Source organism: Pezoporus flaviventris, unplaced genomic scaffold (genome assembly GCF_033815535.1).
Source record: "Pezoporus flaviventris isolate CSIRO_AGI_PZ_B2104156 unplaced genomic scaffold, CSIRO_AGI_Pfla_v1 ptg000130l, whole genome shotgun sequence".
Lineage (NCBI taxonomy): Eukaryota > Metazoa > Chordata > Aves > Psittaciformes > Psittacidae > Pezoporus > Pezoporus flaviventris.
The window spans coordinates 1,921,766-1,940,001 of NW_026892678.1; the positions used below are offsets into that span (position 1 = coordinate 1,921,766).

The 18,236-nt window shown below is 42.8% G+C and overlaps 1 protein-coding gene across 1 annotated transcript in view; it reads right to left on the minus strand.

Moving 5' to 3' along the window:
• Positions 1-8,971, minus strand: part of FBXL17 (F-box and leucine rich repeat protein 17) — a 299,573-nt gene extending 290,602 nt beyond the window's left edge. Inside the window, exon 1 of the mRNA XM_061478709.1 lies at positions 7,964-8,971. Within this exon, the coding sequence (XP_061334693.1) occupies positions 7,964-8,929 (966 nt within the window). The 5' untranslated portion in view covers positions 8,930-8,971. The remainder of the gene's footprint in view (positions 1-7,963) is intronic.
• Positions 8,972-18,236: the final 9,265 nt, after the last annotated feature.

Here is an 18,236-nt window from a genome sequence, read left to right on the forward strand (position 1 = left end):
AGTCATTTAAAGGGTATTTTCATTCCTACTCTTAACTGAATTGAAGAGGAGTCACAAGGGTACTAAAACATGAGTCTTGTGGGAAGAGGGCATGGGACAGTGGAGCAGATCAGCAGAGCAAATCGGGTGTCATACAAGGAAACTAAGCATAGAATTAGCATTTTGTACCCCAAGGTTTTGAGCACAATAGCAGCCTGCAAAAACAAAAAAAAAAAGTAAACTGGAACTTTATGGCAGTCTCCTAAACTGCAGTTAAATTTATTATATTCAGCCCTTCTTCTGAAGAGCTGTTCCTTATTAATAAATATAAAAAGAAAGTCTGTCAAGAGTTACATACAAAAGTACCCTGTAACTACAAATGAACTTTAATCTACACGTCATCCTATTATGAAAAAAGGCCATTACAGGATTAAGACACCTACACACAAATAGAGACTGCAAAAACATGAAACAGTCCTCCTACTAAACTGATAAGGACATCAAGTACTAAAGAGAAGCACTACAGCCAATCTCAGGGCAACGAGCTCAAGAAAATCTGAAAGTATTGGAGAGCGCCCATAGGAACGCACTGATCTCTAGAGAATATGAAAACATTCAAAGAAAAGGCTAGGAATGTTTAACCAAGGAAAAGGGATGCCGAAGAGGGTAAACAAACTAAAGAGAACACTTTCATCTTCATTGTGGTGAGTAGGACACTCAAAAATTATTAAAACTCCTGAGGATAATCAGGCATTGGAATATAATACCTGGTAAACTTACAGAATTTCCATCACTGGGTGGTCTTCAGAACAGACTGGACAATCAACTGTCAACAGGGACAACCATTACTAACCCCTTGTTCTAGGAGTGGCTTAGCTTAGCAGTTTTAACTATGTATATCCCTGTAAGATTCCCTCGGCTACTGGGATTTGGTTGACAATTCCTAAAAGATCTGCAAAATATAACACAGCGAGTGAAACAGAAAGAAAAAAAAAAAGAAAACCAACACAACACTCAAATTTCAAATTCACCACCTTCTGCAAATGCTTGCAAGGTTTATCACTCCCATCTTTTTCCAGCTATGGAAAACTCGTAATTTCTTATGCAAGATCCCTTGCAGTGCTGAAGGGCTGGCCATGACCCCTGTTTTCCTGCAGGCCTTGGCTTGACCATTACCAGAGTCAACGGCCATTTTTTATTAAGGGATCAGATGAACACAGGTGGACAAAACAACCAACGCCTGCTTCCTCCCTGCAGTTCTCTGACTGATAGTGAGTCCATGCACAGAGCATGGAAGTGACCAATACTTGCAATTTAGTATTAGTGATCTAATGAAAACACTATCAGCCCCAGTCAAGCAAGGAAAAAAGTAAGTGGCAATTTGGCATCTGACATTCATACTGTAAAAGTATAATTCTAAGTATTAAAAAAAAAACAAAAAGATGATCCTGATGATTCTCATCAATTCTAAGTTAGTAAAAGCTGGAGGAAACTTGAGTTCCTACTACCATACTTCTGTATGAAACAGAAGACCAATCTCTCAACAGTTAAAGTCTGTGAAGAAAACAGGAGAATATGACCCACATTTAGTTTAGATGGACATCAGACTGACTCTAGTTAATACTAAGAAGGGATGCCAAGGTTGTCACTACAAAATACTTTAAATAATCTTTGCTACAGTGGGAAATAAATATGCTTCTTTGTGGAAGATCACCTTCACTTTGAGAAACAAGAGCTTGCAGTTCGTAAAACAAGAACATAGCAAAACAGGAAAGACTTGCTAATCCAGCTGCTGCTGTGAATATGAAAACCCTTAAATAATTCTTGTCCCAGCTACCATCCTATCAAAAGCTGAAAGCCCACACAAATCACAAACCTACTTCTACTGCTTTGCTATTGGACAAGACACAGCAGTAGCAATGCTGAAACAAAAAAGAAGCAAGTTTGATTAAGTACTTAACACATACAGAATTTCTGTCCCGGCAATATTATTCCGGAAGAAATGTCTGGAAGCTTTTGTGGTCATTTTTCAGTCCATGCTGCAGAGAAAAGTAAGGAGTGTACAGAGAGGTGTTGCAAATTGGCTTCTTGTAGAAATAACCCTCAGTGTGAAGCCACCAGTGGAGAGAGCAGCTGCTGACAAAGTCCTTACTCAAGTTCCAGCATGGACAGGAGTAGCCACAGGGGTTACACAAGCAGTCCATGTTCAAAGACAAAAGTCTTACCCATTTTACTGCCTGCAGTAGCTATGCAAGTTCCAACTACAAAAGGATTCTGAATAACACCACATAAAACATCAATTTCTCTTCAGAGCTTGCAGTTGTTAAAAGAAGATGTTATTGAATTACACTATATAGAATTTAGCAAAGCCTGTGTATATTCCAGTTTGCTGGCACATCATCCTTACATTAAGGGATTATCCTAGGTGCTGGTTAAAATACTACACTAATGCATAAAAAGCTGCAACTCACTTTGATGATCTTCACCACCCATTTCATTCTCCAGATACATACTGATTATCCAGAATTTTAAATTGTTTTCTAATTCCCAAGGTTTAATGAACACAGCTGAAAGCTAAAACCATTCCTACCCCTAAGCCTGTTCATTTAAATCCTGCTTATGATAGATAACTTTCTGAGGGCAGTAGGTCCCCTAGTTACCACATTTAATTCCTGAAAATCATACCAAATCATGTACACTTCTGTCATGGTTTAAGCCCAGCTAGTAACTCAGAACCACACAGCTACTCACTCATTTACCCCTTTTTCCCCCACTCTAGGTGGGATGGGGAGGGGAAGTTTAGATTGGATATAAGGAAGAAGTTCTTTACTTCTAAGGGTGGTGAGGCACTGGAATGGGCTGCCCAAGGAAGTTGTGAATGGTCCACCCCTGGCAGTTTTCAAGGCCAGGTTGGACAGAGCCTTGGGTGACACGGTTTAGTGGGAGGTGTCCCTGCCCATGGCAGGGGGGTTGGAACTAGATGATCTTAAGGTCCTTTCCAACCCTAACTATTCTATGATTCTATGAAAGAATGTAAACCCCACAGGTTGAGACAAGAACAGTCCAATAACTAAAGTATAGTAATAAAGCTACTCCTACTACTATTAAGTGAAATAACAAGGAGAGAGAACACTAAACAGGGAAAAGGGGAAAGGAATAAAACCAACAAACCGCAGCAGTGCACAATACAATTGCTCACCACCTGCTGACCAATACACAACCTCATTATATCAGCAGTTGATCTCTTCTGGGAGAGGAGTCTATCTCTTCACCCCCAGTTTATACACTAGACATGATGTGCTGCAGTATGGAATACCCCTTTGGCTACTCTGGGTCAGATGTACTGTCTCTGCTCCCTCCTAGCTTCTCACTGCCCCTCCTCACTGGCAGAGCATGAGACTGAAAGTCCTAGATCAGGGGGTGTTAATGAGCAACTACAATCAGTGTTTTGTACAGCACTGTTCTGAAGCCAAAACACAGCAATGCACCACCTACTACGAAGGAGAAAAATAACTGTTACAAGCTGAACCCATGACAGTGTCATAGAATCATAACATAAATCACAGAACGGTTCAGTTTGGAAGGGACCTTCAAGGTACCTTTACTTGAAGGGGCTGATGAAGTCTTAACACCTTGTCATGCAACTGTCCTCACTGAAAGACACCTATGCAGCTTCTGCATCTCCACAACCATTTAAAAACAGAGACACTAAAACATATCAAAAATCTGTGAAAGATCAAATATGGGTCAGGCACCCTGAACAAAAGAAACAGGTGAATACAAAATGAAAGCAAGAGTTATATTTGATTTGCTTTGCATTCAAGCACTTCACAACTTGTAATCTATTAGTTTTCTCCATGCAGCAATACATAGCTTCAGGGATGTAGAGCAAGCTGAGCAACACATACACAACATTAGGAAAAGTTTTATCAGCCACAGGGGCTGAGTGTCAAGGCATCTATCTGCTTTCAGGAAAAGCAGAAATTTCATTCCAAGGCTTTTGTCTCCCTCCATCACATAACTCATTCTGTAATATGAAAACCTACATGCTTACATGAAAGCCACCTTTACACATAACACCTGTGGAAAGCAAAAAACTCATCTTTGTAATTCTGCAACAAATCACAAAATGTATCAGGACATCTTTCAGAACATTAACACTGAATTAACGGCAACAGACTATCTTAGTTTTTGCGGCTAATCTACTGGCACATTGCCCCTTCACAACTACACCCCTCAGCTGCACTTCCAAAAGCTGAACAACAGCACAGTGAAATTAACCACAGGGTAACACTGAGCTTCACGAGAGGGGGGGGGGGGGGGGGGGGGAACACCCAACAAAAACATACCACACAACACAGTGTTGCTGTGTTGTCCCTTGCTAGAGAAAAGATATAATTAAAACAAAAATTCAAATAAAAGAACATTTACCTCCCTGCATCAGCCACAAAGTTTCAAAGCCATTTCCATTTTTCTCCATGCTATAGCTAAAATTAAGGCTCAACACAAACTCTAGACAGGACAAACTGATCAGAACACCAGCACAAAAAAGAAGAGAAAGCTAGTATTACTGCAGTGACTCCATGAACTTGTGGATGAAGTCCAATCCAATATATTTTGATGTCTCTGCCTCCTGACTAGGATAGGAAAAAAAAAATAAACACAGTGCAACTATACATGTACATCCAGTCTTCTCAGGTATCAGTTTATTAAAAATAAATGCCAGCATCCAGAAATCAGAAGACAAGACCAAAGGTCTGCCTCTGGTCTATCAAACTTACTTCGTATCACTCAGCTAATCTTAAATGCAGTGCTAGGACAGTAACAGCAACACTACATTTAGTATCAACATTAAAAGCAAACATGTACATTATTACAGCAACCAAAGCAAAACTCCTTACAGTAAGGAAAGAATGACAAAAAACATTGAGTAAAGATGCAAGAAAAGGAGCCACTAGTGCTTCAAATATTTATGAAAACCTTAATTTAAATACACACTTCTCCCTTCACAGAGCATTAGCTCTATGATAAAACTGACAGGCTCACTGCTGCAGGGCAGCATGTGTCCATACTTTATAGGATTCAAAGCAAACCAAGGAAGAAGATATTTAAAAGGTCATCTGTTCTAGACCCTTCTGTTTTGAAGCATTTTCAAACACACCTCGAGTATCCCTGATAAGGACTTCCCCTTGTTGTTAAGAAAAGAATAAATAAAAATCCCAACTCCTCACACAGCCTCAGAGAGACAGGAAGCTACCTTTGCCAAGACCTAAATGTTCTCACACTGTCAATTTCCAAGTATCTCACCCAAATTTCCCTCACACCAAATTAAGCTTATTTCTCTTTATTTGACACAGGACAAGAACATGGTCAATTTTTTTCACCCATTTTCTCTAAAAAAAAAAAAAAAAAAGGTGCATCTCTGTCTCCTTTCTGAATAGAGATGTCATTCAGCTTTAGCAGAATCTTCTGACTACCTCACAAGCCACATTTCCATGACCTCTAGCTCCTCTCTGATGCCTCTCCAATTTGTCTGCCTTCTTTTAAGGACATGCCATAGCCCACAGCATAATGCAGTACACCAGCACAGGCTTTAAAAATACCAAGCACAGCAGAGAACTTCCTTTCCATACCCTTCATGCACAGTTCCTGTTAACACAGCTCAAAAGGAAACCTGATGTGTTTCACCCATCGTTACTAAGCTCACCCAGTCTGTAGACCACTTTACACGAGTTCACTTTTTTCAATTAAACAACAGCACTGCAAACAGGTAACAGGTACAACTAGGGGATTTATTTCTGCTTTCTAGAAATAAATAGCAGTGAAATTACAATACAACAGGTACAGATTTGTGATATACAGCACAAAGTTTTAAAAACTTAGTGATACATAGCACAAGCTTTTGTCATCTTCTTTATTGCATGCTTACAAACAGCTCCCTGAATTTTTTCCATTCATGTGTGTCTAGGTTACAGTCAAGCTGACTGACCCTAATTCCTTAGCTCCCTTAGATTCTAAATGGAACAGAATTAAATTGTCCTTTAGTCAAAGTTAACCACCCTCACCCACAAAAATTACAGATGAAATTGTGCCCACTGTGTAACACTTTATTTGGTTCACGTTTCAATGACCAAATGAAAAGCAAAACAACCTGTAAGTTTGTTTGATCTGTAGAACTGCAATTATTTTATTTCTCTCCCCTCTCCCCCTGCCATACAGATGCACAGACCTCTTCCCCAGCCAGGGGAACAAGATCAGCTGGCACACTGCACTGTGAACTTCCCAGCTCAGTAGGCACTTTTGATGATCTGCAGGCCAAGTTCAGCCTGACAAAGCCTTCCATTCAATTCCATATCCTTCACTTTGGGGACACTGCGCAACTGCTTACATCAGAGCAGGATCTAAGCAGCCCATGACAAGACACCTCTCAAGTGGCCAGACATTACTTAGGAGTTCCTACCATGTTTCTTGACAGACATGGGTACAGCCACTCCTGCACTAGCACAATCTGGAGGTCACAGAGGTATGAATCAAGGGAAGGAAACAGGGAAAAGGAAAAAACAAAAAAAACAAAAAAAAACAACAGCATCGGGCTCCCAGGACTTCAGAGGATGAAATCTCTTGTCTTTGTATTAAGGTTTGTGTCTTCAGCACCTGCTGTGAAAAATTTAGACTTCGGGTATACTTGGTTCACATCCTCTCATTATAATGTTGTACATCTGAAGAAAGGATTATATTTGGAATAGTCTATCTGTATCAAGACAGCATGCAAAGGCCTTTAAGCAGCTGTTTAATCGAGTCAGAAACCTGACCAGGGTGCTTCGGAAGCAGGAAAAAAACCAAACCAAACAGCCCAAGTAAACAAACACACAAAAAAACCCCAACCAACCAACCAACAACAACAAAAAAAGCAAAGCAATAAAAAAATCCAACCAACCCCAAAACCACCAAGATAACCAACTCAATCCATAAGTCTAGCTAAGTACTGAAGAAGCAACTTTAGGGAGAAGTTACTGTTTGACAACAAAAGAGTAAAGAAAGTACTTTCTACACTGGTGTTGTACAACTAGCAGTATACCAAGAACAGGAAGAGTTACCTGTCTCAGACCCCTCCATTATCACGCCCTACTTTAAGTTTAGCCATCTGACCCCACAGTAAACTTCTGTAACACTGAAACACTCCTCTCCAAAACATAAAGGCACACTCATATCGAACTACGGAAAAAACATCACAGGCTTCAGTTCCAGCCAGACTCATCTTTCTACTAAGGTTTAGCTGAAGAAAGTCATACTGACTACATCAACAGAGTAGCTTAAAAATAGAAAGGTCATTCTCAAAAGAGAACAGCATTACGGAATAACGAGACAGCAAAAATGACAGGAAACATGTTCTTGGAAGATACAAAGTGAGGTTATGAAAACATGTAATCCAAGACAGCCACAGGCTGTAAAACTGGTAAAGCCAAAACTGATACAAAATACACAGTAACACCTTCCCCACCCCACCCCGCCCCCCCCCACAGCAACATTGAGAATCGGCCTACGTAGTTACGACCTACACAAAAGCACTAAATACAGTGTCCCCTCGATAAGTACTCCATCAGCAATACAAGAAGCTACCTGCAACGAACACGTTTTAAATAAGTTAACAGGTAAGACTCAGGATATTCACAGGGCAACTTCTGCAGCACTTCTGTGGGTCTCCACCTCCAGTCAACGACTCACAACGCCGCTTACCGCGACAAACCAAAACAAAGGGGAAAAGAATACCTAAACAAAACCAGAACATACACCAGGCTCCCCTACCGATCCCCACACCCCAAGCGAGCAAGGTCGGAACGGCGGCGGGGCACTGCACTGACCCCAGCTCTCACAGAACACCGGGCCCTCCCCGGGGCACAGCCGCCCTGCGACCTCACCGCTGCAGGCCCAGTCCCGGGCCCCCGCGGACAGGGAGCCGGCCCGCCCGCACGTCCCTACCCACCTTGAGGAGGATGGAAGGCGGCAGCTGGTTAATATCCGGCGGCGGCTCCCGGCAGCAGTCAGCGGGGCGCTCCAGAGGCTCCTCGCAGCCCGCCTCTCCGCCCCTCTCCTTCTCCCCTGTTGCCTCCTCCTCCTCAGACGCGGAAGGCGGCGAGGCGGGCTGCTCCGCTCCGCCGCTGTCCTCGGCGCTGCCCCGGGCCGGTGCGGACTCACCGCTCGCCGCGCAGCCGTCGGCTGCGGGCAGAGAGCAGAGCGGCGCCTCCGCGGGGCACTGACAAGCTGCCTCCGGTTCCGCCGCGGCGGCGGCCGCGCAGCGCGGCTGCTTGCAGGGCGGGCAGGCGGGCAGCCCGGCCCCCTTGCGCTTGCACACCATCTCCGAAGCGGCCTCGCCGGATGGTCTGGCCGCCCCCAGGAGGCCCCGCACCGGCGAAGGGAGCAGGCCCGAGAGAAGGAGGTGCTGGAAGCGGCCCCGCGGCTCCCAGGCGGCGGGCGACAGGCGGAGGAAGCGGCAGGCGGCGCGCTGCTCCGCGGTGGCGACGGCCGCGTAGGGCGGCGATGGCAGGCGGGGATCTCCGGCAAGCAGGGGCTGCTCCGAGGCGGGCGGGCTGGCGCTATGCACGATGAAGCAGAGCATGCAGGGTCCGCGCAGGAAGCAGCCCCGGCTGCGCGGCGGCACGTTTCCCCCGCGGCGGCAGCGGCGGTCCCGGCTCAGGCTGCTGGCCTCCTTCGAGAGCAAGTGGCCCATATATGAGGCGGCCGAGGCGGAAGGGCCCGCGGGTGTCACCTGCGGGGCGCGGCGGCTGGCGCTGTCATACTGCCGGCGGGGGCCACAAGCGGCGGACCCAAGACGGGACGGGCCGGGACGCGGTGGGGCTGGTTCCGGGACGCGGCGCCGGGAGGAAGAAGCTTCCGCTACCGCCGCCCTGACCTCCCCCGGGGGCGGTGAAGGGGCGGTGCTCGGTTGCATGGCGGTGCTGCCGCCAGTGGGCGGGCACGGAGCAGGTGGGGCGCGGCCTACGGGGCCCGCGGCCCCCGGGGTCTCCCGTCTGTCATTGCCTCCACTCGCAGCCTCTCCAGGTGTCCGTGCGTTGTTGGACTACACTGTGTGTGTAAAGACGGGTGAGTAGAGTGTTAACAGTGTATAAGCGTATCATATCTATGGGCTGAGTTTTTGCAGTGGTAAGGTAACGTAAGTGTGGAGACCACCACAAGCGTTCCTTCAGTTTTTAGCTGTCAGTGCTGCCTTACATCCAGCGTGCTTCAGCAAGTATCTGCTTTCTGCCTTTTTAAATCAGTGATGGGACAGAACGAGGGCCAGCATTGCACCTTTGTACCTGTGTGTTCTGCTTTGAGGACGCTGACTTCTAACTGCAGTGTTGTGTCTTGCCACCAGTGCCCAGGGTGTATAAATTCTTGCAGATGTGGGCTGTAATGAATCATACAGTCAGCTAGTTTTGGAAAACCGTGTTACTAAGGGCCTCATCTATACGGTTTTTGAGCACTTCCTGGGACAATGGTTACACCACTACCCTTGGGCAGCCTGTTCCAATGCCTGACCACTCTCTCAGTGCAGAAATCTTTCATAATATCCAATCTAAACTGAGACACTGAAGTACAAAATGAAATATACTCTTTGTACATAAGTAAATTTAGTTCTGCTTTGTAGCTAAGCAACGCTGACCTTGATGGTCAGCAAGATGGTCTAGCAAGAAGGAAACATTTTAGATAAATGTTTCACAATGACCAGTCAGAACTGGACTAGTGGTGGGCAACTTGACAAGGGGACATTCCACACCTAAAGTTCAGCCAAAGAATGAAGTGATGAAGACGATCAAGAAACGACCACCATGCGAAAATAGGCGTAAACCTATGTAAAGTAGTTCTGGGAAATGTTATAAACATGTATGTCATTTACTGGAAAGCTGTACTGGAATATGTATATTAAGCAACAATATAATCGCAGCCTGATTGATGCTGGGACAAGACACGTTAGGAGGAGATATCCCCCGTGTCACCAAGTGCTGCAGTAAAGAATACCTGCCTCCTATCTTAAACTTTGTTGACGAGTTCTTGGCGAGTTCTTCGAATCAGGGCCTCACTTGGTGCAGCTTAAGGCTGTTTCCTCTTGGCCTATCACTTGTTACCTGGGAGAAGAGACCAGCCCCCACCTTACTCCATCTTCCTTTCAGATAGTTGTAGAGAGCGATAAGGTCCCCCCTGAGACTTCTCTTCTCCAGATTAAACCCACCAAGTTCCCTCAGCCATTCCCCAGATTTGTGCTCCAGGCCCTTCACCAGCTTCATTGCCCTTCTCTGAGCCCATACTCCATATCTCTCTTGTAGTGAGGAGTCTGGAACTAAATACAGTAATGCTTTAGTTAAGCTTCTTCTCAATGCCTACCAAAAAATATTGCATGTTTCAGCATTCCATTCGAAATTATTGATGTAAATTGACTTAGATATACAGGTTTAAAATACATGTGGAATTTTGTAAAAAAGAAGGGAGAAGACAAGTTCCTTTTAGTACTCCTATTAAATAACAGAGGGCAGCAGAAGAAATGCACAGGATTATATACTGTGAAGGAGATCTTTACACCTTTTGCTCAAGAACAAATTATGTTCAGATTAAGATATCTGTGACACTATTCTTTTTGTTTGTTATGAGTATTACTAGTCTTCAGTAAAAATGTGTTTGCTGTAAGAAAAATATTAACGATAACATTGGATAGAAGTAGAGTAGCAGAGTATTTTGTCTAAACTTATAAATCACTGAGATCCAGAAATCTGGAAAGGTTTTTTCTCCCTCAGATTTCAAAAATACAAACAAAAACAACATTAAAAGAAGACAAAAGTCCAAGTCAAGCTTTCAAGTCGAAGGGCATTCAGAATAAATGTTTGCAATGTCAAATATTCAAAATAAATCTCATCTTTAAATCTGGTGGTGCAGCTCTGAATAGCCATTGTGACATGGTCTTTACTTATCATATAGTAGTATTTCCTACAGAAATGTATAGTAGTATTTCCTACAGGTGAAGGTCCCTGACTTCTGTGTCACTTTCGTGTCTGATAGTCCAATATATATTGCCCCATTATTTTGAGATATATATACACTATACATACACATACATCTCATATATGTCATTCTTGCCATTCCTCTAATATTTCCCTCAACATGATCCATCTCTATTACCTCCTTTTGAACTAAGTCGGCTTGTACATAATGTAGAGAAGGATGTATGTCATCTCGCGTTCTCATTCCAAAGCAATTTCACATTCAGATAATTTTCCTACCTAATCCTTCTAATTCTTCACCTGATAACTAAAGCTCAGTCCTTGAATTTGGTCTTTGGGACACTGCTTCTGAAGGTGGATGGTTTTTTTTTGTTTTTTGTTTGTGGTTGGTTTTTTTTTGCTGCAAAGACCGCAGAATGAAAGTAAACTAAGACAATAAGTTTTCATAAGCTACTTATTCCTTTAGTGCTCTGTCAATCAGCTGGTAACAAGATTTTGGCCCTAGAGATGACAGCACAGCTGTTCCACTGGCAGTTTTTCATGTATTACAACTATAAATATCTGTAGAACAACTTATGCTGATTCATTGTAGAGCATGTGATTTGTCTGCTCCAGCATGAGATGCAAGACATGAGTTTTGACTGTCCATTGAGCAGGACTGAGAAACTGAGATAATAATGTTTAGGGAAAAATAATCTTAGCTAAAGGTTTATAATTTTGCAAACGTAGAAGGACTTGTGAGTAATGTGATGGTTGGCAGCTCTCTGATAAGAGTTTTCAACTCTTGGCAAAGGAGAGGGCTCAGCAGAACTGCTACCTTGGACTTCCAAAGGGCAAACCTTGGCCTGGTTAGGAGACTGGTTGACAGAGTCCTTTGGGAGGAAGCCCCTAGCATCAGAGGAGTCCAGGAAGGATGGACATTCTTCAAGAATGAAATCTTGGAGGTGCAAGAGCAGGTCATGCCCATGTGCTCAAAGATGAGCCGGCGGCAAAGACCGCTGATCTGGCTGAACAGAGAGCTTTGGCTGGAACTTAGGAGAAACAGGAGAGTTTATGACCTTTGGAAGAAGGGGCAAGAAGCTCAGGAGGACTACAAGAATGTTACAAGGCCATGCAGGGAGAAAATCAGAAGGGCTAAAGCCCAACTGGAACTTAATCTGGCTACTGCAGTAAAAGACAATAAAAAATGTTTCTATAAATACATCAGCAACAAAAGATGGGCTAAGGATATTGGGGAAAAGGATGGCATAGTGACAAAGGATTAGGAAAAGGCTAAGATACTTAATGCCTTTTTTGCCTCGGTCTTCAATTACTAAGACCAATTGTTCTCAAGCCTCTTGAGGTGGAAGACAGAGACAGGGGGAGCAGAATGAAGCCCCCATAATCCAAGGGGAAGTGGTCAGCAACCTGCTACACCACTTAGACACACAAGTCTATAGGGCTGCTCTTGGAAAAAAGACCTGGAGTGCTGATTGATAGAGCTGAACATGAGCCAGCTTGTGCCCAGGCAGCCAAGAAGGCTAATAGCATCCTGGCCTGTATCAGCAGTAGTGTGGCCAGCAGGACCAGGGCAGTGATTATCCCCCTGTACTGGGCACTGGTGAGGCCACACCTCAAATTCTGCATTTAGTTTTGGGAGCTGGAGAAAAGGAAGCTGAGGGGAGACCTTATCGCCCTCTACAACTGCCAGAGAGAAGGTTGTAGCAAAGTGGGTGTCAGCCTCTTCATCCAAGTAGCAAGTGATAGGACAAGAGAAGTTTTAGACTGGATATTAAGACAAACCAAAAGGGTTGTCAAGCACTGGAACATGTTGACCAGTGAGGTCATTGAGTCTCCATCCCTGGAGGTAATTTAAGAGAGGTGTAGATGTGACACTTAGGCTCATAGTTTAGTGGTGGACTTCACAGTATTAAGTTAGCAGTTGGACTTGATGATCTTACAGGTCTTTTCAAGCCAAAATAATTCTATGATTCTATATTTTTGTGTTATGTCAGCTGTGACTGCTGTTTAGGAACTGAGACTGTATTCATAGCTTCTTCATAGATTTTGTAAATCCTAACTTACCTGTGAAAATGGTTGACTGGTTATGTCCCGTTTTCAGTAGAGCTATACCAGCAAATCCTTTCTGCTGTTCTAGGTAAATGTTTTAAGGTTATAAGTAGGGAAAGAGCATTCCCCACCCTCCCACTTCCCTTCTGTCCTGGGTTCACAGAATGGTTTGGGTTGGAAAGGACCTTAAAGTCATCTAGTTCCAACCTGCTTGGGCAGGGACATCTCACACTAGACCATGTCACATTAATCACTGAGGATGGTTTTCTTACTCAGCATTCTGAGGATTTTGAATAGGAGAAGTTGGGGAGAAACTTTTTCTGTTTGTTTTTTGTTTGCTTGTTTGTTTAAAAAAATCTTTTTCATCTTCCAAGTGCTCTGCCCAAAAGCCAAACAGAGTAAGCAGAACTTGTAGGAGATTGGAAGAACAGTGAGGTTAATGCAATATTCAAATCAGGGACAGGTTATCTAATCAGAGTTAACTAGTCTTTCACTTAATCTGATATAAACGCTTTTGATAGTAGATCTATTAGAATTGAACTTTTCAAACTTACTTCAGCTAGTAAAAGAAACTCTGGGTTTAAAAGTACTACCCAAAATAATTACACTGGTTAAGAATGCTGGCCAGTGTCAATCCATAACAGAGGTAAAACATAAACTCACTGTCAGTAACATTACAGATAGCACAAAAATGTGTGACATGACAAATCATGACTGAACAGTCATAAAAAATACCGTAAGAACTTCTTTTTTTTTTTTTCCCCAGAATTAAATACAATTTTGTACAGTGGTGGGCTTTTGGTTTTTGGTTGGTTTTCCTTTTTCTTTTTTTCTTCTATAGATTTATAGGCAAATTGTTTTTATCTGTGAAAAGCCCAGTTCTTGGTTTTAACATCTTTCAATTTTCTGAATCTCCCAGAATTATTCTTTGCTGAAATCTTTTGGGAAATATTAACTCCAATAAATTGTATAGGCTAGTAATCTTTTGCTCTAGAAGATGCCAGATTGAATACCAACAGCAATTCAAATTGTAGAGTGGCTTTTGATTATGACACTAACACATTATCGTCATACTACTTTTTTAAGCATTACAAACCAGGGATTTCTCCTAATGATTTCTGCTTCCCTTACCAAATTTTTAATTTCTACTTGCTGCTGCTCATTTTTCTATTTCCTCTGTTTGTGTATAACCATCTGTTATATTGGTATTTTAATTTACTGAATTCATCTCACCACTCTGTCATGATTAGAATTTAGTAAATTCTGTCATTAATATGTGGAATCATGAGGTTTGGACATCTGAAAAATGCTTTGAAAAGATCACCTGCATGCAGTCTCAGAGGGTGGGAGTCAACTACCTACAAATAGTTGTAGTACTTTCTGAGGTGTGCTAGGTAACTGAGCTGTCTGCAAAGGTCTGGGGTGTGTGATGGGGGGCACAACTACCCTCTGTGGGAGCACCAGCTACCCTGTGGTGTCAGACAGCTGAATGACCCATGGTAATGTGCAGCGGGTAGTATTTTAACCTACCAATCCTCTTTTATGTAGCTGTGAATTTTCTTTTGTAAATTCCTATTTGTTGTACTGGTTTGGGCTGGAATAGAGTTAAATTTCTTCACAATAGCTCGTACTGGGCTGTGTTTTGGATATGTGACTAAACAGCCTTGATAACACAAGGTTACTGCTGAGCAGTGCTTACATAGAACCAAGTCCTTTTCTACCTCTCACCCCACTAGCAAGCAGACTGGGGCAATGGGGGCACAGCCAAAACAACTGACCCCATCTGACCAAAGAGTGGTGTTCCACACTGTATAGCATCATGCTCAGCAATAAAACTAGGGGGGAGGCTTGCAAGGGGGATACTGGTGAGCAATTGTTTCCATTTGCATCACTTGTCTTTCTTGAGTTTTATTTTCCAATCTTTTTGCTCCCCACCCCTTTTACTTACAATGTATATGACTACTACTACTACAACTACTACTACTACTAGTAATACTAATACCAAATAACAACAATAATAATAATAATAATGATGATGTTCTTATGTCAGCCCATAAGTTTCTTTCTCGCTTTTACTCTTCCAATTCTGTCCCTATCTCACCTGGGTAGAGGCAGAGAGAGGGAAGGAAGAAGGGAGGAAGGAAGAAGGGAGGGAGGGCGGGAGGGAGTGGCTGCATGGTGCTTAGTTGCCTGCCGGGTTAAACTATGACAGCTATGTTTACCATAAATGCTTTCAGTTTGTTTATTTCTCCTCCAAGCAGGTTTCTCTCAGTGGTTTTATGCCACAGCTATCACAGAATGGAATATTTTGTACAGCTGGGCCACTGTCACCAAAGAGCAGACATAATAAGTATATATATATATATATATGTATGTATATATATGCACATAATAAGTGTAATATTTCTCGTGTTGCCCCATGTAGGAAAATTTCTAAACCCTATAAGTAGGCAAGATGTGAGCCAATGATGCTGTCAGGGGCATGTGGAGGCCAGGGCAGCAGGAACCACATGGGGTGCCCAAGCAGCAGGGAGGGAAAGACAGGGACTTAACAGCTGTGGCCAGATGTTTATCCACATTCTAATTGGCAGCATTCTTTTCAAGTATCTTTATTACTTAAACATATTTGTGTCTTGTCATTAGCTGTTTCAATTAAGTCCGTCTGCAACATTCCCCAAGGCCTTGCAATAGTTGTAGGCAGCTGGAGAATGCCAAATTCTTTCCACTGCTTTCACTCTTCTATCTGAAGCTGAAACCCACTTCTCTCAAAACACCATCCGCCACAATTTCAGAACTGTGAAACAAATTCAATCTGATCAAGATCTCATTTCAAAAGGAGAGACTGGTGAAAGTACTGTAAATGGGCTTTAATTTGTTTTTTTAATAATCTAGGCAAGGCTTTTTCAGTACAAACCTACAGGGAGGCTTCAGACCATTTTTGAAGGTTCTTTTCCTGACAGTTTGCAAGAGCTGAACAAATTTAAAATTACAACTCCGGGTAATTTAAGGCAGTGCTTCTCGTCAGTGCAAGGGGTTTAACATTGGGTGTCACTATTGCTTCATGCAAGAGAATCACAGTAACCGCTTGCTGTGGAAGCTGGATGAAATACTGCATGACCAAATATCTTTATCAGTTGTAAAATCTTCACCACATTAACGTCAGAAGGAAGATATAATTAACAATTCATTTCTTCAGTATCACTGCTTATATTAATGAAATTAGAGGTCATAAAGCCAGTAATGTTGGAAGCCTGAAAGCCACTACAGCTAACAAGATCTAGGAATTAAGCAGTACAATCCCCTCAAACTTATGACATTAAAGGCTTATTACATACATAGGAATAAATTGTGATTTTTTTCTATGTTATCTCTATGTATTTTTAAGTAGACTACACAGGCAAGGGCAGTTCAGGTTAGGTATAAGGAAGAAGTTCTTTACTGTGAGGGTGGTGAAGCACTGGAAGAGGTGCCCAAGAAGGTGGTAAATGCTCTGTCCCTGGCGGTGTTCAAGGCCACGTTACAAGAGTCTTGGGCAACATGGTCTAGTGTGAGGCTTCCATACCCATGGCAGGGAGTTGGAACTAGATGATCTTAAGGGCCTTTCCAACCCAAAACATTCTGTGTGATTCTGTGATTCTTTGACTGATGACCTGAGACTAGGATGATATTTAATTTTTTGAGCTACAAAAGAACACAAGAAATAATAAATAAGAAAATAGTCATGATATTGTATCTGGTCCTGATACCTGTAAGTGCATGTTCACCTGAATTTTGGGACTGACCTTTAGGAAGCTGGGTCTATAAGAAATTCTTGGCTGTATTGGTATAGCTTGTTGCTGGTTGATCCCATCAACAGTTCATAATATTGCCAATTCGGTAGAACAGGTTCTTAAAGGATGGGTTAGCTTTTAAATGGTGTTTAGGAATGCCAATGAGAAAAAAGATGGAAGAAAGTAGCAGAATTTCCACCTTGGGTTTAGAAATAGCATAATAGTTCTCTTACAAAGTCCTATTTATTTCACTATTGTACTGGTTTTGGCTAAGTTCGAGTTAAATTTTCTTCATAGTGGCTGGTCTGGGGCTGCATTTTGATTTGTGCTGAGAGCAGTGTTGGTAACACAGGGTTATTTTAGTTCTTGCTGAGCAGTGCATACACAAAGCCAAGGCCTTCTCTGCTTCTCACCCCACCCCACCAGCGAGCAGGCTGGGGGTGCACAAGGATTTGGGGGCAACACAGCCGGGACAGTTGAGCCCAACTGACCACAGGAATATTTCATGTCATCTGTCATCATGCTCAGCATGTAAAGCTGGGAGTAGGAGGAGGAATGGGGCGGGGCATGATCAGACTGATGGTGTTTGTCTTCCCAAGTTGCCGTTACACATGTTGGAGCCCTGCTTTCCTGGAGGTGGCTGAACACCTGCCTGACCACAGGATGTGGTAAATGAATTCCTTACTTTGCTTTGCTTGTGTGTGCTGCTTTTCCTTTACCTGTTGAACTGTATTTTTCTCAACCAATGAATTTTCTCACTGCTACCCTCTGATTCTGTCCCCCATCCCACAGTGAGTGAATAGCCGGCTCTGTGGGGCTGAGCTTCTGGCTGGGATTAAATGACAACAGTACCCTTAGTCTACATGAGTATGAATGATAGCTTCCCAGTCCTCGATCCCTCTAGGTATGTGTCTTTAGAAAGTTTAACTGAAAGTCCCTGGAAACCTTCAAACTCCTTGGAATTTTGTTCAGCATGCATAAAAATACTTTATTTCTCCACCTTCTCCTCCCCACCTTCACTCCATCAGGTATCATTATCTAATATTTTGTAATATTACAAATTTGTATAAAATTTCTTAATGACTTTTCTTCATAACAATTTACAGTGTCAAATTTTCCTATTTCAAACAGCAAAACTTTAGTTACTAAGGATCAGAAGTATCCTCTCCTTTCAGTGGGAGAGGCAGATAGAGCAACAGCCATGAGTTTCTGCTCCTGATGAAGCAGGAAGCAATTCTTCTGGGGATGAGGAAGCTGCAACTGATAATACAACAGTATTCATATTACATGTTATATACCTTGTAATATAGTGCAAGGAGGCACCCAAAAAACTAATTAGAACAACTATTGAACACCTGAGAGCCCTATTTAATTTACAAGTTTTTCTGTAATATAAAGAAATCTAAAAAGGAAGCATAAAAGAAACTAAAAGAAGTCATAGGTC